Here is a 24,220-nt window from a genome sequence, read left to right as displayed (position 1 = left end):
TATTTAATAAACACACCCCCACATTCATCTGCTGCAGTCCCGCTAACCGACACCTGGCACCTTCTCACCTATTGGATCTCTTTCGTTTTTTTATTATTATGCCGACCTACCTCGGCCACCTCAACTCGCTGCCTCCTTCACCTTCGCCCGTTGCCGCGCGCCGTATTGTTTTTCTTTCTATCTGTGCATGGCACATCCCCCCTCTTTTTTTATCTGTTCACCACAGCGGGTTTCACAAACGGTGCGAGTGTAGAGGCATCGCAGCTGATAAGCGAGCGAAGGTCACGCAATCGCCTGCGCCAACCGGCGGTCACTTCCTGCGAATACGAAACTTTAAGGCTCAACCACGTGCACACGATTTTCGAGCGATGACAGGATTGGCTGTCGCGAAGAGTCATTCGTCACTATTGCGTCTCAGGTTTCTGGAAAACCAGAAAATATTGCTTGTCACCCACAAAGAATCGTGATAATTTCTGCAGCATTCTAGCAACCCTCGATTTTCGCTTCGCTTGCTATGCACATGTACAGGAACTTCTCATGTGGAAGCGAGGCGGTGGCCATATTTTGTCATTAATCTTGTTATTGACGGTTTGTTTTGATTCAAGCTTTGGGGGTAGCTAGCTCCAATGTCGATTACTTGCTACAATGTGAACGGCGGCATCACGGTCGTCGTGCGAGGTTGCCGCCAAGTTGGCAAAGTGCGTCGTAGCGCACGCTTCTGGGCGCCTCTCGAGATCATATCGGATACCACTGTTGCGGTTAAACGTTTGTGAGAAAAGATAGCCGCCAAACGCTTTTATGGTATGCACGGGCGGCACAGGGACAGCCTGCAGAAGATAGCGCCATCGAGCACCGAAGGTGAGTAAAGTGAAAAGTGCGTTCATTATGCGAGTAAATACGGTATCGTCATCCTAGTAGGCTACAAGAGTGCAGCATTATCAGCTCTGACTAATTATATAACAGGAACTGGCATGTCAATCATGTAGCTCATGTAGCTTTTTTTTTTTTCAACTGAACATGCAGGCTATTGTGGTTAAATGTGAAAAGGAGCAAGATAGCTTTGATCTCACACTAATTCATCATCGTCAGATGGTTGATGCCCACTGCAGGGCAAAGGTCTCTCCCATGTTCCACAAATAAATCCAGTCCTGTGCTTTCTGTTGCCATGCTATACCGACAAACATAATCTCATCTTCCCACTTAAATTTCTGTCTCCCTCTCACGTGTTTGCCTACTCATAGAATCCGGTCAGTTACCCTTAATGACCAGTGGTTATCCTGCCTATGCGCTACATGCCCGGCCCTTCTACATTTCTTCTTTCTGACTTCAACCATGACATTCTTAACCCCTATTTGTTCCCTGACCAACTCTGCTCTTATCCCATCTCTTAATATTGCACCTATCATTTTTCTTTCCATTTCTCGCTGCGTCATCCTCAACTTAAGTTTAATCCTCTTTGTAAGCCTCCAGGTCTCTGCTCCAATTATTTACTCCTTATTTGGCAATAGTTATATGAGGCTGTAGCAGTGCCTCCTCTATTTTTTCGGTGCCCGAGCAAAAGAGTAGATTTCAAGGGGAAGCGGGCCCCGCCGCGGTGGTCTAGTGGCTTAGGTACTCGGCTGCTGACCCGCAGGGAGCGGGTTTGAATCCCGGCTGCGGCGGCTGCATTTCCGATGGAGGCGGAAATGTTGTAGGCCCGTGTGCTCAGATTTGGGTGCGCGTTAAAGAAGCTCAGGTGGTCTAAATTTCCGGAGCCCTCCACTACGGCGTCTTTCATAATCATATAGTGGTTTTGGGACATTAAACCCCACATATCAATCAATCAAGGGGAAGCGGCCGTCAGAATTAGTGCGACGTTTCACCGCCAGGTGCCTTAACCGGAGTAGACATGCTGCCGTGTCGTCGCTCGCGCAAACAAATGCCGCGGCAGCATTTGAAGCTGCTATAAGGTTCGGTTTTTGGCTGTATTCGCATTGTTTAAAGTATAATGGAATCTTGTAAACGAGAATCGTGAAGCAGTTGTTGTTAGTGTCTTAGGAACACAGAACCACCGCTACCCTGACATGGTCGAAAAATCGCCGTAGTTGGTCTGGAAGAGTGCAGTAGCTGGCGTGCGCTATCTTGAGGCATAATGAGACTGCTCGTGAACTTTGTGTGCAACTAACATTTGCCTCGCGTTTAGATAACTGACAGCATGAAAGCTTCGGCAGCTATAGAGTAATCATTGTCTTTTTAGCCAGCTTCCTTTTGAGTTACGCGATATTGAATCTAAAAGATACTATTTGTTAGTTTCACTTACGCTCTTAGCAATGAATGCGATATCAACAAATTGTATTGTTGTACCAAATAATATGGCTTGACGCCGTGAGAAGCGCTAGCGGTGCGGTTGCCATTTTCAAGGTCTGCACACTCGCAAAAACTTGCTGCACGCGCGGTGTTCGATAGTCGTGACTAGTGTGACTAGAGACCCCTGAAACATTTCTTGCACGCTGATGCACGTACAGATGGAATCAGACTTGTCTAGAGCGCCCAGTCGACTGCTCCAGCTGGTGTTTTCTTCAGAAATATGTAGAGAGATGCCGTAAAGCTACCAAACATAGTCCTACTACGTGTTATACCCTTGTGCTGTAATGTAAGCATCAACGGAAATGTGCAGTTGCGCACCAATATAACTTGATGCGTAGAAATAAGGTGATTGTAACACCCTGAAGAATAAGTTCACAGTGACCTTTCGCTGAGAAACACTTTGTAAAATTTTATCAGCTATATGGGATTGCTGGAAATTAACAAAATAATCTTTAAAGAAGCCTACTGCCTCTCATCAACTTAAAAATAAGTTTTTCTGATACCAAGTAGTTCTAACACAGAAAAAGTGGAAGACAGCACGCACGCACATGCAGGTCGAAGACTCGGATGGAGCAGTGGTCCGTCGTCGCAGCTTACTAACTGCGAATCGCAGTATCTAGAAGGTAGATTGTCACCCAGTGATTGAAGTGTTTATGTGACCATCTTTTGCCAATGAGCTCGTGCTGTCTTTTCATGCTCACTGTATATATGTCATCCTTCACTCAATAAAGCTTTAGTTGTAACATGAAGTACATTTGTCACTGCTGTGGTTAAATTGATATGATTAGTAATTATTGTCACCATTTTGAAATACAAGTGCTGATTAGTAGTTATATGTGAGCATTTAAGAGAAATTAAGCCAGGCAGGAGGCTATACTGTCAAATCCATTTATACAGTCGAATCTCATTAATTTGAACACGCTTAATTCGAACTTCTGGTTAATTCGAACTCGCGATGAGGTCCTGTAAAAGTTATGTGTATTCCAATGGGTGAAAACGCCCAGTAATTCGAACGCGCAAGCACTTGCGACAGTTAATTCGAACATACTGCGCTCCGAAAATGCTCTCAGCACCCTGCCCGATCCCGCGGCGGCACCTCCTACACCTCAACGCTGCGCGTGAAGGAAAAGGAAAGAAAAGGCTGCGGTGGAATGTTTGCTCTCTCTCAAATGCTGGTCTGCGACGCACCTGTGCCACGCTTTTCCCTTTTCCGCCCCTGCTGTGTAAAGACCCTTCTCCTTCTAATGCTGCGCGCAAAAAGAAGAAGAAAAAAACTGTTGGGGAGTGTGGCTCTCTTTCACGCGCCGGTGCCACGCTTTCGCCTTTCCAGTCCCTGCCACGTACCCTTCTTCTTTCAACAACGCAGGCGAAGAGAGCAAAAAAAAAAAAAAAAAAAAAAATTGCCGCAGAGTGTGGAGTGTTGGTTTTTTCTCAAACGCCGATCTGCTTCTCTCTGCGTGGAGACGCCCCTCCTTTCTCGTCACGTGCTGGCCATGCTGCGGCTTTGGCGCAGAGGGAAGTAGCGGAGATACAGGCATCGTCTTCAGAGAGTGTAGGCGCTGGACGTAGTCGCGCACACCTTCTCTGGCCAGGAGAATGCTGAAGCCGAAGTAGACATGCTTTGCAAGCTGCACGCGAAATTGACTGATTGAAAGGCAAATGTGTGCAGACGCACATCACCGATTACTTCGAATAATTACGAATGTCCTGGGATTTGTGAATAAATGTAAGTTTTTTGAACCTTCCCCCTCGTGTGTTAGCTCAATGCACATGCGCCACTGCATGGGGAGCCCTCTGTTTACTTAGCTTTCATTATATTAAACAAATTTTTGGGCCCCTTTAAGTTTGAATTAACGAGATTCGTCTGTACATATATCACACACACATGAAACAAGCTGTGTGCATTAGCTTTCATTATATTAAACAAATTTTTGGGCCCCTTTAAGTTTGAATTAACGAGATTCGTCTGTACATATATCACACACACATGAAACAAGCTGTGTGCAGTAAAAGCTCGTTGACTTGGATTTCACAGGACTAAAAAAAATCTCTGACTTACCTCAAAATCTTAAGCAACTGCCCCCCACCCATCCTTTTTTTTTGGGAGATTTGAAATATGCGCCAATGGTCCAGCCAAGCCTTCTTTCCCTCGTCCCCTGGTGCCATTTCTTTTCATCCTGTTATCCACTACAAAATCCTGGTGCAGGAGCTCCAGAGTCTCCAGATATGTGGATGATTTTTGTACATTTACAGTGTGGTGCATTGAGGTTGCATTTGGAGCTGTCACAAATTGTCGAAACACTTGTCTTTCCCCTCTATCATAACACGACATTTACCACAAGGCTTCCCTTTCGTTAAGTAAAAATGGTAATATAATTCAAGAAATAACTTCATTAGAAGCACAGGTTTGCATTCTTACTGGGTCTTTGGCCGCCATCTTGAATATGGTTCTGCGACCGATCAAGGGTGGGTTCCCCTCCAAATCTTGTCCAATTATCTTTCATCGTAGGGGTTGTGCTTGCTCGGTATTTCTATGTAACCGAATGCTGAATTACCAAAATTATAAAGAAAACAATGAACAAATGTTTGTTATATCAATCCGACTGCCGAATCACCGAAAGTATAAAGAAAACAATGAACAAATGTTTGTTATATCAATCTATCTCATTTTTGGTTGAAGGAAAACAATAAACAAATGTTTGTTTTATCAATCTGCTCTCCTTTTTGGTTGATGAATTAAAAATCAAGTAGTATTTATTTTACATACGAGTAGTGTAAAATTGACTATCATTATCATGTGCAACTTCGTCCGGGATGTGACTGCAGTTCAAGACCCATGTGTCTTCAGCCAAAATGTGCTTTGAACTTGTGCCTTATTTTGTACTGCCACCACCAACATTACCATACGCATGTGATCTTTGACTTTAAATATGGCCAGCAAGCGACCGTTCGTCCATCACAGTGTAGCAAGTGAGTTTTATATCAGCATGCGGACCGCACTTGAAGCAGTTGAAGGTCTTCATTTTCAACAGCTTCCACAATGTTCAGTCTTGTCACAATGGGCGTACATTGCTCAAAGCCAGAACAAAGCTGCAGAGTTCCGCATCTGCTGGGGTTGACTGTGGTTACTAAAAACACAATAATAGTGCCCACACAGTTCTGGAAGCCTGCGTGGGTCTTCCATCCTGAGTCAAAACGAAACTGATGAGCATCACATCTGCTGCTATAGAAACCTGACCCGCTAATTAACAATCATGGATGATGACTATGCAGTTCTTGAGACATGCAGTGGAAATTAAACTGCTGCTTGTTTCACTTAGATTGCTACAGTCGAACTTCGCTGCAACGAACGCTGCTTCAACGAAATTTCCGCTACAACGAAAAATTCACGCTTCTTCATCGGCAGTCGATAGGAGTCAATGCATAAATGATGTCGCCACAACGAACACTTTTTCTTCTGCCATCCCCCTTCAACGAAATTTCACGATGCAATACCGGGCTCAGATGTTTATTGCTATACAGTAAACACAGTCTTTAACATTTTGATGCATTTTCAGAACTTGGAAATATGTCAACAAAGTCTAAAACACGCGTTGGCATAACCAGAAACCACCGCCCTTTAGCAAGCATGGGTGCCCCCATTGCTCGATAGCGAGCGCAATGAGACTGCCCTGCTTTTGCCACTGGCTTGCTTTTGTGTCGCAGACGATCTGTAGCTGAAGCTAAGTCGCTTAGCTCATGGTTTTCTTTCACACAGCTGTGCACGCAGCTGTGCGGAACGATGCCTTTTTCGATGCCAATGCGTATAATTTCGTTCGCGCTTGGCCATTGTGGTAACTAATCAGAGCAGCTGTTCGTCTGCATTATGAACGAAGTCAGATAGCTTCGAGTAGTGGACGTAAGAATGGCATAGAATAAGGCAAAAGTCACCGCTCCATGATATCCTGCCTCCATCTCGGCGTTGCAGGATACAATTTGATGGCGGACAGCTGCTGGTGCTAACGTGCTAATGCAGCTGTTTGGTTTGTTCACCAAAGCAATTATAGGCCTTGTTTCAGCGTGCTTTTCACCATGGCCTCGCTATGCATGGGTGAAAATCGCATCGTGACGCTGCTGGGAAAAAACGGGAAGCAGTGGACTCTTTTTGAATTTTGAGAATAAACATTGCTTTGTTTTGCTAGCTGAGATCAGCTATATTTTTTTCGTTTCCACTACAATGAAATTTTCTTCAACGAAATTTTTGCCGCGCCTTGTCAGTGGCGTTGTAGCGGGTTAGACTGTAGTCTCTGTCGACATTTTTATAGATAGCACCCACTCAATTCGCGTGTGCCGTGTAAAATTTAAAACTGAACAAGTTTGCTGCAGCCTTGATCACCAACAGCACGCTTTTTGTAAGATTGTGGATAGCAACCACACCTTTCTGAAAGTATGCGGCTGTTTCTGTTGTTTTGAATGCTGTTTCCTTTCCTATGAATTGCACATTTGTGGCGCTTTGTACTTACGCTTTCTGAGGATTGTTCAATGTGACCAGGTTGTAGCCAAATAGGACCAAATTAACACGAGTTTTATGCTTTTCAATTGGACGTGTGCTTGCCTGGACCAGAAAGCTTGTCTGAATCATTTGCTTTCTAATAAATGGAGTGGAATTAATGTGATTTACTGCGTATCTGACAGTTGTAAAATCTACTTCAATCTATATATAAATAAATATATATATATATATATATATATATATATATATAGAATTACCTATGTATAGAGCTTTAATGTGATCCCTTTCAGATTCAGTACACATGACTTTGACTGTATTTTACATAATGAATTACACAAAGCAAAAACTGAATTTATTAGCTATATTATTTTTCTTATTTAAACTAGTAGTAATCTTTTGTAGATATGTTACATGTTATTGTTTTTAGTTAGACATTGAATTTTTCTTTCATTTGTAACACAGGCAGTTTGCTTTAATGATCTTTCTGAATTCATTATCTTTATGTCATGCATTGCAGGAACGATGAAAGATCGAGGCACAGTCGGGATCACTGGGACCGCAGAGATGATAAAGGGCGTCACGGAAACAGCTCTAGAAAAAAGCAAAAATCACCTTCCTCTTCATCTGATGAGTAAGCATGCCTGAGCATGATGCATAATACGGAAGTTGGATTTTTATGATGGCTTGCATTGTTAATAAGCTGACAGCGTGATTCTCAAGGCAGGCATGCAAAAATGCATATGTTCATGAAAGTGTTCAACTGGAAATCCTCTCACAGGTGGCGGTTCCACTGTTGCCGTCTTGAGAGTAGGTCTGTCTGAGCAACCAGACGCCGCCACTCAGTCATGTCTGCAAAAAGTGGAAGAAAATGTACTCCCTGTTGTTGCAGTATGCTGCAGTCTCTCCCTCTTGCAGCTAATTCCTTCTGTTCAAGGGCATGGCTACACCCTCTGCCCCTAATCAGGGGTGGAAGTGCTGCGCCGATTGCGCCATGCTGCGCCTATGTGGCCTGCTCCACCAAGCTGCGCCTAAATGGCAATTGGAGCGTGCTACGCCAAATTTAGTCGAACGTTTTATCGACCGAGCAACACGTGTGGCCTTCGCAAAAGACGCAATTGCGTCCGTATAAAATTCTACAAGAATATCAAATGTCGTATTTCGAATCGCGCATGAATCTTGCGCCACATGAACACAAATCATGGTTCTTGTTAGGGTGGCGTTTGTGCGCATACCTCATTGTGTGACTTCCATGTATGTTTTAACAGCAAAGCTGTTAGGCAAACTATAAAGACGGCACTGCTGTTGGAAAAAACTCCCTGCACCATTGCCGAGCAAACGCTGAGCTCTTGCTTTGCACGGTGGTTTCTCAGCAGAGGTGCGGTGAGCTTTTTGTCATAAACTGAAAAAAAAAAAAAGTAAAATATCTGTGTCACTGGCGTAGCGATGACTGCGATAACAACAATTTGTATCCTTGTAATGGGGATGCCGCACGTGCTCCTTTCTTTCCATTTTTGTTACCTCACCATTACGCATGCAACGCTGCCTTGCACAAACAGCGCCTGAATGACTGGGGACTCTCTAGATAATCTTAGAACCCTCCGATGAGATTACGTGCACAAGGCCAGGGTTCGTAGCGGTCCTTGAAACCCTTGAAGACCTTTGAATTTTGAAATGACCTTTTTTAAGGCCTTGAAAACCCTTAAATTTGTTTGAGGTTCTTAAAGGTTCTTGAATTTCGTCAATTGAAGTTCCTGAAGCCATAATTTAGTCGATTTTTTTTTGCTTGCTTGGCAACTATGTGCTCTCAAGCCAACAAACCATGCAATGTAATTCGTTTCTCTAGCCATAGTGCAGTGTACTCTTCTAGTACACTGTAGTTGTGGTAGCACTTGCGTGGTTACAGCAGCGACGGAGATAAGCCTGGCTTTTTTGTGGAGACTGTGCAAGTGTTCGCAGATATCCGCAGTCGCGTTTCGAATGGTGGAGCTATGTCGGGCAAGTGCAAATTCCTGCCGTCTCGGTCATGCATTGCTGGTTATGGGGAGTGGATTGCACTGGATTCATTAAACCCTCATCAGGCAAAGTCTTAAGTCTTCCCATGTAGGAAGAGCTTCGACGTGTGATTGATGCTTTTGAAAGTTGCATGAACAGTACGAAACACATTGAGAACATGAAAGCAACTACAGTCCATGGTAACTTGAGTGCGTTCATGGTGCCGATCATACAAATAAAATGAAGTACAAATTCTTATACTGTAAAAAGTGCTGTTGTCATTTTCTGTGGTTTCGAGTGTTATTTTAGATCCTTGAAAAGTATTTGTTAGGTCCTTAACACTTTCGGGACCAGGGAAAATCAGACAGTCACAAGGAGTGTTACAATAAATATTTTTAGTAAGTCAGATAAACAAGATATACTCATGTATTATATATCAAAACAAAGGTAATTGAATGGTCTTTTAGATGCATGCTAAATATTACACAGAAAAAGTTTATACATAATGAAAAAGTGTCAAATAGAAAGTGTCACGAAAAACAAACACAAAAAAGTTTTAAAAGGCATGCATATACAAGTAAAATTGTGAACTAAAAAAATTTCAACATATACAAAAAGTGGCAAAACGTCTTCTTTCTCTAAAATAAAACTTTGGTCCGCCTATCTACAACTGCCTTTGCTCAGCCTGCTTCACACTCGGAGCACTCGTGTGCCCGTCACAGCTGATGGCTCTCATGCCACTGCAAGAAACAATTTCTTGTTGTAAAACACAAGTAAACATCACAAGTTCTGCAAAAATATTAGTTTTGAGTTCAACTTTCTTGCTGTTATAGCACAGCTTGCAGCTTCTGCGCCTTTTGCCTTTTCGGGCTTGTGGAGCGTTCGTTTAGTGGAGGGTGGAGGAGGAGTGCGTGCTGGCTTGGCATTATCAATGTTGAAGATCTGACGAACGAGCTCTTCTCTGAATGCCAGGTGGTCGTATTCAGATTTTCTTTCAAGTTCGGGGATATCTGGGTGTGATGCGCGGTGTGCTTGAAATAAAATGAAACTATTGACACAGGCGATATCAATGCAGTGGAAGAAGAGTGTCTTCCACCACCGAACACTTCTCATGAGGACATTGTAATAGCCAATCATCTGGTCTGATTTATCTACTCCTAGCATTCGAGCATTGTATTCATGTATAAGCAATGGCTTTGGTACAGAAATTTGAGCCCAAGTATTTCCCCTTTTTTCCCTTCTTTTTGCTGTGACGGTCATATTGGCTGTGTGAATAGTGCTCATCATGTTGACAACACAACGGTCCTTCCACTGGAGGTATAATATACCGCGATCACGGAGCCATCTTACGTCCCCACGTCGCGCTTTTTTTTTCCCATCGTGAATCTTTCAGTTCAACTGGAAATCCTCGCCGGTCTTTTCTTGTTGTACCGCAAGCCAATGTTTTTCGGTCAATCAGGTGACTGAACAAATGCGTCGACGTGTAAAAGTTATCCATAAATATTCGGTACCCCTGATCAAGATATTCGGCGCACAGCTGCCAAACTACATCAAATGCTAATCCATGAGGTCCTGGCTCATCCCGTTTGCCGGTATAGACACTGAAACGTACCGTATATCCGGTGCCGGGATCAGCTAGGACCCAAAGCTTATAGCCCCATTTTGTGACTTTATCTTTCATATACTGCCTGATTCCCGATCGCCCTTTAGATTTCACCATTCGTTCGCCCACGGAGAGATCACAATTTGGCTGAAAAAGGTTCGCGGACACTTGATTCACATGCTCCATGAGCCACCACATGAACCGGAGTTTTCCTCTCGATAGCTGGCTCGCATCATCCAAGTCGGCAACATGGAGCATAGCGAGCAACGCTATCAAGTGGCGTCTGGGCATTATTCGTCGTGGGAGCAGGCCACTGTAGAGCTCACCCACGTTCCAGTAGAGCTTCAGGCGTGGAACCTTGACAAAGCCCATGTAAATTATGAGGCCAATGAGTTTCATCATCTCGTCCGGGGTCACCTCTTCCCACGAACCATCGGGACGAGCGTGCGTCGGTTTTTCTAGTATTTTCGTGCAGTCGTATTTGTTCGAGTTTTCGCATAGCATAGTGATCACTTGAGTTGTGAAAAAAAAGAGCGAAGAAGTCGAGGGCCGTCAAAAATTTTCTTGGTCCGCTCCTGAGTGCCACGCCTACGTAGTCAGTGATGTAAACACCAAACGCTCGGTGCGGCGCAAAGACGATCAGCTGCTGCGCTGGTGGCAGGAAGTCATTGCCATGCGTTGCGGAAACCCTGCCAAATCAACATAACACAATAAGAACGTCTAACGACCGTGCAAGCATGCTCAAGAGCAAGCTGAAAGGAAAGCGAAACCAACCTTGGTCCACTTGTTGAACTTCCAGGCTGATCGTCCGCGACTCCGACTCGCTGTCCGAACTGAAATCCGAACTTCCGAAGTCGTCTTCCGACTCTTCGCTGCTCGTATTATCAACGAAATCAGCCGTTGAAGCAGCGGAATTGCGAGATCCGGGCCGTTTTTCAAGCGCGCCGTGTCGCGAACTTGACGCCATTCTCTCAATCAGCTGACGCGTCCGCACCCAAGAGAAACTGCGATTGTCCACCGCCACCTCCCGGAAAAAAAGCATACTACTTGAAAAATGTAAGAGTGGTGTTAGAAATACCACGCAGATGGCGCTACATGTCAAAACGCGCAAAAAATTTAGTTTGAAAGTGCGTTAAAACCCATCGGTCGTATACGACCGATGGCCCTATGGGCTGGTTATGAAAGTGTTAAAGGCCCTTGTAAACCCTTGAATTTTGTTTCACTTAGGTGCTATGAACCCTGAAGGTCACAGTTTGTTCTGGAACTTAGGTGGCCACTTGCGATAACACTGGAATCTTCGATGGAAGATGTATAAATGCTGCCTATCGCGCGATATCGACAGCTCGATATGCTTGTCGATATGCTTGCCGATATCGCACGCGCCAGCTATCTCAACCATGCCCTTAATTACAATCAAAGATCACAGCTGCTGCTCGAGCCACCCCCTTTTCTCGCAACTTATCGTGCTCGTTCAAGACTGGCGGCGTGTCGCCTTCTGCTTAAGCATTCGACGGCAGTTCTTACACGCGGTGGGATGCTAATGCGTGCACCCTCTGAGCGACTGAGATAGGCGATCTTGCTTAATCTCTGTTGGAGCAGCGCTCATCATCTCAGCTTGCACAATTTTTCACGCGGGTCAAACGTACAATGCGCGGCGCATGGTACCATCTTGTAGTTTACGCGCAACATAGCGCAGATGACGAAAACTCGTCGAGTGTCTGTAGAATTTTTATTGTAATAAAACATTTTTCACTTAATTGCCTAGCAATGGCGTGCCGAGCGCATCTAAATTTCTTCGGGGTTCTTATGCCGGCTGTGGCACTTCAATGACCTGAACATAAGTTTTCTACATTTTTTCTATCGCACCCCATAAGTTTAGTATGAAAATAACCTTTATTATGCAGGGGCTCATCTCTAATCTTGTGTTGCTGTTCATGTTAGATGCGGTGTTTTAATCACATTTTTAACATTGCAACATTTTAACATAATTTTTTTTCATTCGTTTGTGGTCTAATAGCTGTCCAAAATGCCGCTTATGTTTTTTCTTTGTGTTGCTGCTTTTTCACTCTTGATATTGTGAGGTTTATTATATATGAATTTCAGGCAAGTCTGGTTGCTTGATCAGCATTGCATTCTTAGTAAAAACCACTCAAATGTTTTGTGTTTACTAGAAAGTAAAAAGTCTAATTAACAGTGATGTGTGACCCCAGAACTATTTACCGTATTTACTCGATTCTACCGCGCCCTCGATTGTAACGCGCACCCGATTTCCACCGCGGGAAAAAAAAAAAAAAACGCAAGACATCGATTGCAACGCGCACCTATTTTTCTCGCTGGCCCGCACGATCACACCACTAGAAAAAATGACTCCTTTCGAGAGCGTCTTTCATTTAAACATGAGGTACGGGCGAAGCTTGTGCCCATCTGATGTGTAACAGAGCATTGCCGTCACTGTAGTTTTACCGTGGACCGATGTCAGCATGCGAACTTGCTTTGCCGCCTTCTTCTCGACGGTTGTGGTGCCAGGCATTGCGAAGTAAAGAGGCGTCTGATCGGCATTCCCGATTTGCCCAAGCAGGTAGCCGTTGTTGCGCCGCAAGTGTAGGACGAACCTCTGAAAACTGTGAAGCTTTTCATAGTACTGCTCCGCAAAACTTTTCGCATATGCATGTTCCTCTTCGGAGGGAAAAGCCTTTCCTCTTCATAAAGTAAGTTAGCCAGCACCTGCTCTCTTTAAACTGGCTCCGCATTGGAGCTTTTTCTAAGACTAATTGCATATCCCGCACTTCGAGCAGTTCTGTCGTCACGGGCCGCTGTGCCGCTCGCTGCTCAAGCACATACTCGCCGAGCAGCTCTTTAATTTGCGGAAACCGACCCTGCTGTGGTCCACTGAAGCCTTTGTGTGAAGCTTTGCTGTCGAGAATTTTCTGCTTTTGTTACCGCTGGTCCCGTTTGCACGTTTCGGGAACTCCGAACGGCCGCGATGCGGCCCGATTTCTGTCCGTTTCTGCACACGCGATGACTTTTCTTTTAAAAGCGGCATCGTGGTGCACTCGAGTTTTTGGAGTCGGCCCTTCCACGCCGTCGATGCTAATGCAGCACTAGATGACAAACTCCTCAGCACACGCACGAAGTGCCGCACATGGGAAACACATAGGCAGAAATGGCCGACGCGCCATGCCGACGCACGTAGGGGGCGGCCATTTCGGATTTGCCGATGGCAATAGATTGACCGTAATTTTTTTGTTCGTACTCAATTCTAACGCGCATACGATTTATGAACTCGCTTAACAGGAAAAAAGGTGCGCTTTAGATTCGAGTAATTACGATATTAGGGATGTGTAAATATTTAAAATTTCAAGTATTTTTCCAATAGTGTTTGTCATTTTATTAGATTTGCACCAGAATTTTATCATTTGAACTCTATTTGAAGTTACCCAAGACGTCCAATTGGCAGTGGCCCCTGCAGATTTTCAATATGCTGCACCCCATCATGCACTCGTAATGCGACAAAGCTGCTTTCATGGTCTCCTACGGTCGCAAATGTCTTGATTTGAGAAAACACTTCTTCCGACATGGAGGTGATAGATAGGTTTAATTAATGCTGTTTTGAACCTGAAATTTAATACTCTTTTGAAATTATTACTGCTTTGAACTGAAAAATCGGGTTTCAAAGATTTTAGCATCCCAAATTTCAGGTTTTTCTATATATTAACGTCTATGTAGCCAACTTGGAACTCCGGCCGTCGAAGGAGCACACCTTTGTTCACCACATCAGTTGGGCTTTCACAAAAATTAGAAGGGGAGGAGAGGCTGAGGAAACAGCATCGTTGCCTGTCATGTGTAGAGTGTTGTCGGCAACACTTTGGTTGCACCAAATTATGTACTGTCGACCACAAACGTTTGCGGACCATGTGAGCGTGTGCCAAACTGCCTGTCCGTGCCACCTAGTGGTGCGCTATCTACTGTTGACCGCATTGCTGGGCCGGAAACGGGTATTCTTGTTATTCACTGGCCTTCTATTTTATGTTGTCGAGTAGCACATTGTTAGTCCACAGTTTTCATGCGAAAGGCCTATCTGCGATATGACCGTAACATTTCTGTTTTCATAGCAGGGTCAAAGCTATCATGGTGTGCCTCGAACGCCGTTCCATTGGCTTGGTTTCACTTTGTGATAAAGATTGCAACTGATAAGAGTTCTGCTGGTAGACTGCTCTCGAGGCAGACGCACGTAGACACAGATTCCAAAAAACATGTGTTAGAAAGTAAAAGGGGAAATTATTTGTACCCCGTCAGAAGAGAGACAAGCTGAGATTAAGGAAGGAATGGATGCTTTTCAGGTGCTGCGGAAGTGTTGGGAAGAGGCTGTTGGCCGTAAATTTTTGTGGTCAGCTGTACATAGATAAATACAGTTTGGCCTCTGGATTGCTTCATTCTCGATAATAACTTTGAAACACCACCCCATCAGCGCTTCATCAACCTAGCCAAAAGGAACACTGTCACGTTGCTATCAATATGCTTAGTAATCATCACCAATGTTTTTTGGCAATTTCACTTTGAATTATTTGAAAGATGGTGAAGAAATATTCGAAAAATATTCTGTTCGATTTGTACTCACACTTCAGTATTTGAATTCGCTTCACACACATATTCGCTCAGCTCTACCACTTACAGTAGAGTGGTTAGGCACTGAGCCATGCTACCACAAGGTTTGTAGGAAATAGTGGTTCAGTTTCTGAACTTTCTATTGCGAGAGGAATTATATGGACACTCTTTTGACTGATTTTCACCGTCGCTGTCTTGTGCCATGTGTGTGTGTGTGTGTATATATATATATATATATATATATATATCTATATATTGTCGCGGTTCAACGTAAGCAGTGCACCGAGACGTTGAGTCCGAGAACCGACGGCGTGTGTTTTTATGTAGGAGCCAAGAGCAGGCGAGCAAAACAAAAGCACGTCGTCTTCTTCAGTCCCCCTTTTCACTAGGCTGTTGGCGCGCACATCGTCTTCGTTCTTTGTTTCGGGCGGTGGCATTTGCCTCCCCTTAAAAGAGCATCGCCCCAATGCTATAGCTGAGACAGTAATTCGCGCATGAAGTCACTTTGTAGAAGCGACGGTGCCTCGCAAAGTCACTCGCAGAGTCACTCGCTGACGTATGGCCTAATGCGCACTACGTGCACAAGCTCAGGTCGGTGCTGGCAACGCCTTGAACAGTTTGGGCTATCCGGGACGACTTCATAGGTAACGTCACTTAGTCGTCGCAGCACTCGATAAGGTCCGAAGTACCTTCTGAGCAACTTTTCGGATAGTCCCCGTCTTCATACAGGCGTCCACACCCATACCCTGTCCCCGGTTTCGTACGTTACAGGTGTATGATGTTGGTTATAGCGGCCTGCGTCGTACTCTTGCTGTTAGTATATTCGCAGACGTGCGAGCTGCCTGGCTTCCTCTGCGCAATGAGTAAACGCGTCAGCACTCGTTTCGTTGTCATTTATTCGTGTGGCAGCATTGCGTCTAACATCGTTCTTACTTCTTGTCCGTGAACAAGGCTGAATGGGGTCATTCCTGTGGTTTCTTGTTTCGCAGTATTGTATGCGAACGTTATGTAAGGGAGAATCTCGTCCCAGTTTTTGTGTCGATGTCCACATACATTGAAAGCATGTCTTCCAGAGTTTTGTTAAGTCGCTCGGTCAACCCGTTGGTTTGTGGATGGTAAGCTGTCGACTTGCGATGAATAGTACCGCTGAGCACCAACACATGATCTAAAAGTGCGGCCGTGAATGCGGCTCCGCGATCTGTTATAACGATCGATGGCGCACCGTGTCTCAGCACAATGTTCTCTATGAAGAACCGGGCTACCTCCTCTGCTGTGCCTCTCTGGATGGCTTTTGTCTCGGAGTAGCGAGTAAGGTAGTCGGTCGCCACTATAACCCAGCGGTTACCAACACTAGAGGTGGGAAGTGGGCCCAAAAGGTCCATTCCGATCTGGTCAAATGGCGTTTTTGGGATCTGGACAGGGTGTAGCAAACCGGCTTGTTTCGTTGGAGGTGACTTGCGCCGCTGGCAATCGAGGCAGGCCCGAACATGATGCTTCACGGCAGCGGTGAGTCTAGGCCAGTAATATCTCCCTCGAACTCTGCTCAGTGGGCGCGTGTAGCCTAAATGTCCAGATGTTACCTCGTTGTGGCACGCTTGCAACACCTCAGAACGAAGAGTGGTAGGGACGACAAGCAGGTAGGTGGACCCGTCTGACGAGAAGTTCATTTTGTAAAGGACATTGTTTCTTAGACAGAACGACGATAGTCCTCTTGTAAAGGCTTTGGGTGCATTCTGGCTTCGTCCTTCTAAATAATTAATCAAGCCAAGTAGCTCAGGATCGTCATGCTGGTGATCTGCAATGGTTGACGTGTCGAGGATTCCGAGGAACGCTGTCTCTTCATCAAAAGCAGCAGCCGACTCTATTGGTGATCGAGATAAGCAGTCGGCGTCCGTGTGTCGTTTTCCCGACTTATACACAATCGTTATATCAAACTCCTGTAGTCTAAGGCTCCAGCGTGCCAATCGCCCAGAAGGATCTTTCAGACTTGTTAACCAACACAACGAATGGTGGTCACTGATAACCTTGAATGGGCGGCTGTACAGGTATGGGCAAAATTTCATAACTGCCCACACCACGGCGAGGCATTCCTTTTCAGTGGTCGAGTAATTTGCTTCTGTGCGTGACGGAGTTCTGCTTGCGTAAGCGATCACTCTTTCCTTGTCGTCCTGGCGCTGCACAAGCACAGCTCCGAGGCCAACATTGCTGGCGTCAGTATGGAGCACTGTAGGGGCTGTGTTATCAAAATGGGCAAGCACGGGGGTCGTCTGTAGACGTTGCCGCAAGTCATTGAAAGCAGCTTCCTGTTCGTCGCCCCAAACAAATGCAACGTCGTCCCTCATGAGACGAGTTAAAGGTGACGCAATGCGCGCAAAATCTGGAATAAACCGCCGATAATATGCACAGAGACCCAGAAAACGCCTCACTGCCTTTTTATCTGATGGTATTGCAAACTGTGCGACGGCGGCAACTTTTTCGGGGTTTGGACGAACTCCTGCGTAACTGACGACATGGCCAAGAAACTGCAGTTCCTCAAAACAGAAGTAATATTTCTCCGGCTTGAGCGTCAGGCCTGCGGCCCGTATGGCCTGCAAGACCATTTGCAATCGTTCAAGGTGTTCGTCAAACGTTGTAGAAAACACAATGACGTCGTCAAGGTATACTAGGCAGGTTCTCCATTTAAGCCCAGAGAGAACGGTGTCCATGAGACGCTGGAAAGTAGCAGGCGCGGAGCACAAGCCAAATGGTAAAACCTTAAATTCATACAGTCCGTCTGGCGTCACGAAAGCGTTTTTTTCACGATCCCTGGGGTCTACTTCAATTTGCCAATATCCGCGCTTTAAGTCCATGGAAGAGAAGTAACGTGCGTTTTGAAGCCTGTCAATCGAATCATCTATGCGGGGAAGCGTGCACACGTCCTTTTTTGTAACCTGATTTAGCTTTCGATAGTCCACACAGAAACGCAGGCTGCCGTCCTTTTTCACTAGAACAACAGGTGATGCCCAGGGGCTTTTCGACGGTTGAATGATGTCGTCTTCAAGCATTTTTGTTACCTGCTGTTCTATCGCTTCTCGTTCTTTTGAAGCCACACGGTACAGATTTTGATGGATTGGTGTAGCCGTGTCCTCTGTGATGATTCGGTGCTTGGTCAAGGACGTCCGGCCAACTTTCGAGGTCGACGCAAAACAGTCGTGGAACTCATCTAGCAGCACAAGCAGGCGTTCCTGCTGTTGCTGAGTTAAAGTAGGACTGACGTCAAGGTTAGGTGCTAGGTCACGTAGGTCTTGTGCAGGTGTTGCTTCGAGTGCTGAAAAGCAGTCACAAACATCTGCAATCTCTTCGAAATGTGCCAACGTTGTGCTTTTTGGAAGGTGCCGTCGCTCGGAGGTGAAATTGGTCAACAGCAAGTTCGTTCGGCCGTCGGTGACATTGACTATTCCTCGTGCTACGGAAATCCCGTGTGTGAAAAGCAGCGAGGTTAGTTGGTCGGCGACTCCTTTACCGTCGAACGGTACGTCACATGCTACTGAAACAAGGATACATGATCGAGGCTGCACGACAATATTGTGGTCTTTGAGACGAAAGGATTTGTGCTCTGGTGATGTAGGATCAGTCAGATGAGCACTCTCGTAAAATGAAACCATGCGGTCCGGGATGTTGATTATTGCGCCATGCTCCCTGAGAAAGTCCATTCCTATAATTAAATCTTTGCAGCACTCTGGGAGAACAACGAAAGTCGCGACGAAAGAAGAATCTCCTATGCTGATTCTTGCTGTGCATCTTTCAGTAGGGAGCAGAAATTGACCACCCGCTGTTCTTATATGTGGTCCTGTCCATGGCGTTCTTACTTTTCTAAGATGATCAGCCAGCTTGCGACTTATTATGGAAAAATCAGCACCCGTATCGACTAAGGCCGTCACTTGCTCTCCGTCAATAATTACATTGAGGTCGGCGCTCACCATTTCGTCGTTGTTAATATTCGTCGGCGTCAAGTCGTTCTGTCGCGGCAGTATTGGGGACTTTTTATCGTCTTGTGGTCGGGCTGCGACCTTACCCCGAGAGGTCGCCGCCTTTAGTTTCCCCGGTAAGGGCTGGGCGACCTTGTTCCTTGAAAGTCAGCAAAAGTACGTCGATTCGGTGGCGATGTCTGAGCAGGGGATGGAGAGCGTGACCTGTGGGCGGAATTGGGCTGGCGACTAGTAAGCGACTCGTGATAGGGAGACCACGTTGTTGAGGGTCCTCGAAAACCAGGGTCGTCATGGCGAACAATGTAGTCGTCGTTGGCACGGCGACCGTCGTACCCTGGCCGAGACGTGCGAAGCGATGTGTCGCGGTACCAACAATAGCGAGCTATATGGCCGGCACCACCACAGTTGAAGCAGAGAGGGCGCCGATCGGCGGTGTGCCAAGTGTCCGTTCTGCGAAATTGTGGGCGTCCTATGTCCTCTCGTGGGGGTGAGTAAGGCGCGGCAAGTGGTGGCTGGTGGCATGGAGACATCGGAGACATGGGCCGACGTCTGAAAGCCTCCTGTAATGGTTGCGACGAAGGTGCGGCTGTAGGTGGCTGGTAGTATGATGTAATAGGCGGGACGGGTGGTGGACGGCGGACAGCGTCGGCGTAGCTCAGTTGACGCTGATCGCGACCGAGATCAGTTGCTGAAAAAGCGTGCCTAAGTTCGTCACGAACAACTGCGGTAACGTCGGTCACGGGCGTATCCACTGGAGGAGTCCAAAGCATCTGAATTTCTTATCGGACAATATCTCTGATCAGGTCAAGTAGGGAGCCCTGATTGTCCAGAGTCACTGAAGCGGCGTTCATTGGGGTGGTAGTGGACGAGCGATCATATTGCCTCGATCTTTGGTGCAGAGCACGCTCAATGGCAGTGGCTTCTCTTATAAAATCGGCCACGGTAGTTGGGGCATCGCGCACAAGTCCAGCGAACAATTGTTCTTTCACGCCGCCCATAAGGTAGCGCAACTTCTTCTCCTCGGACATATTGGAATCAGCCCGACGACAGAGGCGCGTCACGTCTTCAGCAAACATTGCCACAGTTTCGTTAGGTTTTTTGAAGCCTTAACTCGAGCAACTGCTGAGCCCGCTCTCGACGGTCGACGCTAGCAAAGGTGTCAATCAGCTGCTGACAAAACTCATCCCATGGGGATATACGGCCTTCTCGATTCTCAAGCCACGTGTGAGCGCCGTCATCGAGAGTGAAGTACGTGCGGGCGAGCTTCTGTTGAGCATTCCACTGGTTGATGTCGGCAACGCGTTCAAAATGCTCAAGCCAATCTTCAGCATCTTCATGTGGGGCACCACTGAAGCGATCAGGCATAAGCGGCGGAAGAAGTTACCTGGGCTGGATTGGAAACGGGGCTGCCTTGTATCCCTTGGACCAACTGTGGCTGGCTAGCGGAGGCCATTGGTAAAGGTACGTAATGCCTGGTAAAATGTTCGTTGAAGGAGGTCAGCTCGGGAGATAGGCCTAGCAACCGCCGACTGAAGCCGTGCTCTGGTGTCGTAACAGGTGGCTGCGTGTCGGGACTTGATGAACGGCTTCCAGATGGGGTGTTGAGCATCGGCAGGCTTGCTACCCAGCGCCTCCACCAGTGTCGTGGTTCAACGTAAGCAGTGCACCGAGACGTTGAGTCCGAGAACCGACGGCGTGTGTTTTTATGTAGGAGCCTAGAGCAGGCGAGCAAAACAAAAGCACGTCGTCTTCTTCAGTCCCCCTTTTCACGAGGCTGTTGGCACACACATCGTCTTCGTTCTTTGTTTCGGGCAGATATATATATATATATATATATATATATATATATATATATATATATATATATATATATATATATATATATATATATATATATATATATATATAAAGGGGCACAAAGAAAAATCCAAAAAATTCCAATCCACCAATTGGGATTCGAACCAGCTTCTCAGCGCACTGCATTAACCAACTAGGCCACGGCACTCATACTGTCCATCACACTAACGGCGAGCTATGTATATTACACCATTTGCCACCGGCTTACTGTCAATGGAATTAAAAGAAGCATTCTTGAACAAAGCATGCACTGTATTTTCTCGCATATAACCCATACCAAAAATTGAAAAAAAAAAAATCACCTGAAAAAGGGGGGGGGGGGGGGGGGTGCGGGTTATCTGTGAATAATCCGGAAGCAGATGTCTGCTTCACTGCAATGCATGGCCTTCTGTGCAGTCCAAATCCGCATCGGCATCGTCTGGTGCAAAGCCAATAAAAGCCAACAGGCCATAGACAGATCCCCTCCGTAGCGTGTTTATTCACTTTTTTGCGTGCTTTGTTTGATTTGGTCAACAGCGTCGCAACAGTGATTTGACAGCGTCTTTCTCCGATCAGGTGTGGCCAGCTTGCACCGTTGGTCAGCCTTGTTTGGTGAGGCACCATGAGTGGGTCTCGGCGTCAATCTTTCACCGCGAAAGAAAAACTCGAATTATAGCTGCTGCAGAAGAAATCGGCAGCAGAGCTGCTGCAAGGAGGCACGACGTCGACGAGTCTTGTATTTGCGACTGCCAAAAAAAAAAGGCCTCTCTCTATGGTGCACTTAAGGAGAAGCAAGCATTTTGCGGCCCGAAGACTGGTGCATACCCCCTTCTTGAGACGCAGCTAGTCATATTTTTTTAGAAGTAGAGGAGTTGCGGTCACACTGCGTCAACGGAGATCAGACGGAAACGCTGAGGCTGGCCCGCGAGATGAACATCTCAAGCGAGTTTCGTGCGAGCTGTGGATGGCTCCAGCGATTCATGGCCAGGCACGAATTTTCGATGCGGCGGTGAATGACTATGTGTCAGTGGCTTCCCAAGACCTACGAGAATAAGCTGTTGAGCTATCACTGTTACGTCATCGAGCTGCGCAAGGAGCACAACTACTTGTTCTCAGGTGGGAAATGCTGATCAAACGCCCGTGTACTTCGAGATTCCCATGGACACCACTCTGCAGAAAAAGGGCTTGAAATCTGTAAGCCTACTGATGGGTGGAAACACCAACCTACGCTGCACAGTAATGTGCGTTTCGGCGGATGGTGCCTAACTGCGCTCGTACGTAATCTTGAAGCGCAAAAGGCTACCCAGCACTCCACTGCCACCAGGGATTGTTGTGTGAACCGAAGATAATGCGTAGATAAATGGTGAACCTCGTCTGTGCCTGGCTTCGCACGATCTGGGAGAATAGGCCAGGTGCCATGTTGGCTTGGCAGTTGATGCTTTGTTGGACTAGTTTCGAGGCCACTGCACTGACGCAGTGAAAGCGTGCCTCGCTGACCACCGCACCGACCTCGTGATCATACTCGGTGGCGTGACTAGAGCGACCTAGAATAGGTCCCTCTTGGCATGACTTACATGCTACAGCCGCTAAACGTGTGCCCCAATAAGACGTTCAAGGCGCACACAAAGCTGCTGTATGCAGAGTGGATGGCGGACTGCCGTTACGCCATGACACCGACTGGGTGCGTGCTGAGGCCAGACATTGCGCTACTGTGCCAGTGGATCGTGGAGGCGTTGGAAGCGATTCCGGCAGACATGATGCGCAAGAGCTTCAAAAAGTGCACCATAAGCAATTGCTTGGATGGCACCGAAAACTATTGCATCTTCGAGAGCGGCGACGAAGCCTCAGATGGCAGTGGCGACTAGGGTGATGATTGAAGGAACGGGAATCAGCACCGTCAACATTGCGGCAATCACTTCGAAATAAAGTTATTTTGTAATTGAGATTGTGATGCGCTGTGCAGTTGTGACTTCCCAAAACAGTTTGTTTTAAGCTAAGCATGCGTGTTATATGCGAGGATTTTTAATTTTTGGGGGGGGGGGGGGGTTCAAAGTTAGGGGTGTGGGTTATGTGCGAGAAAATGTGGTACTTTGTTTGACAAGCCACACATGCTTTCCCTAAACATTGACGTGTCCGATGGCTTTATCAATGGAGGGGTGCGTTTACTGAAGCACATACAGTTGGATGAAAGGGACATTCCAAAATGTCTCTGGCTTCACTTTCACTTTGAAGAAGCAACAGAAAAAATTGCTCGCATCAAGTCCAGGACTATTCGGGAAGTTCCTCGCCCTGTCGAGCCTGTGAATTTCGTTCCCATCAAAAATGCGCACCAACATCTCTTTAGACGGACAAACTCAACTCATTGCCTCAGATGAGTTGTGGCGTTTGCGCCATTAGAACATCACATGGCTTCATCGTTACAACAATGTACATCTCACCAGGAACCTTGCAGACTGATGTCATGACTCCTTGCTGCACGACTTCCGTGCTGTGTGCCTACGTGATGAGCCGGTGATAGTCAATGGAGACTTCAACACATTAACGTACTTCGATGTCAAAACCAGTTGCTTGTCACGTTTCTCGATGCCGAACTTGGACTTTACCTCCTGTCGGACGTCACGCAGTGAACCATTCACAACAACACCTGTTTAGATACTGTCGTTACTATTACTGTGATTCAAGCTCAATCGACCATGCTTACAACATTTCGTATGGTTTCTAAACCTCCTAGCCTTACTTCGCATAACAGCCCTGTGTATTGTTATCGCATTCATTGCTTTGGCCTTGTGCCAAAACTGTCACTTTTTTTTCTTGGTAAAAAAAAAAAGAAGAAAAGAAAAGAAGAGGAGGAGGACTGAAAAAATGTTCGTTTGGATAGTGAATTTTTGGAAAAGTTTGTCATTGTCACTGAGCATTGGCAGTGTTAGCCTACGTAGAACAGCCCAAATCATGTGCGTGTGCATAGTAATTATAGAGATGTCTCTCTGTCATTAGTTTTCGCTCTACTGTAAATGTAGCACACGTGTTGTGCATGTTCCATGTAGCCTGGTACCTGTGTCTTTGCTCTCGAATGCTGCCCAGAAAGCTCCTTTTCACTGCTTGTAGGTTATCATCACTCAAAGCCCCATTTCTGTATGCTGCAGTTTGCCGAAAAACGTGATCTTATGGTACGCATTTGCGACTGAAAGGCTGTGCCTGTTTTCTAGAGTAGCTGCCAAACCTTGTGAGGTGCAGAAATATTTCAGTAGGGTGTGATCAATATAGTCGACTGAAACTAAAAAGACTGCTTTCGCATTTGAATCACCTAAGACAAATGCATAAGAGACCCTGTGAGTTTTATTGGGATCGAAATTTTGCATACTCGCGGCACACTTGCCA

General features: G+C 46.2%; 1 protein-coding gene across 6 annotated transcripts in view; it reads left to right on the top strand.

Moving 5' to 3' along the window:
• Prp4k (Pre-mRNA processing factor 4 kinase) overlaps nt 1-24,220 on the top strand; it is a 179,772-nt gene that overhangs the window by 37,355 nt on the left and 118,197 nt on the right. For all 6 annotated transcript variants that reach the window (XR_012886888.1, XR_005110443.2, XR_012886887.1 and 3 more), the window contains exon 5: nt 7,356-7,469. Coding sequence is in view for 2 of the 6 variants with exons in the window: in XM_037427374.2 (XP_037283271.2) it covers nt 7,356-7,469 (114 nt within the window). In the remaining 4 variants the exon portion in view is untranslated. The remainder of the gene's footprint in view (nt 1-7,355; nt 7,470-24,220) is intronic.

This window comes from Rhipicephalus microplus, chromosome X (genome assembly GCF_043290135.1).
Source record: "Rhipicephalus microplus isolate Deutch F79 chromosome X, USDA_Rmic, whole genome shotgun sequence".
In the NCBI taxonomy this organism is placed as follows: domain Eukaryota; kingdom Metazoa; phylum Arthropoda; class Arachnida; order Ixodida; family Ixodidae; genus Rhipicephalus; species Rhipicephalus microplus.
Note: the sequence above shows the minus strand (reverse complement) of the source record. Positions and strands in the feature narration are given on the sequence as shown.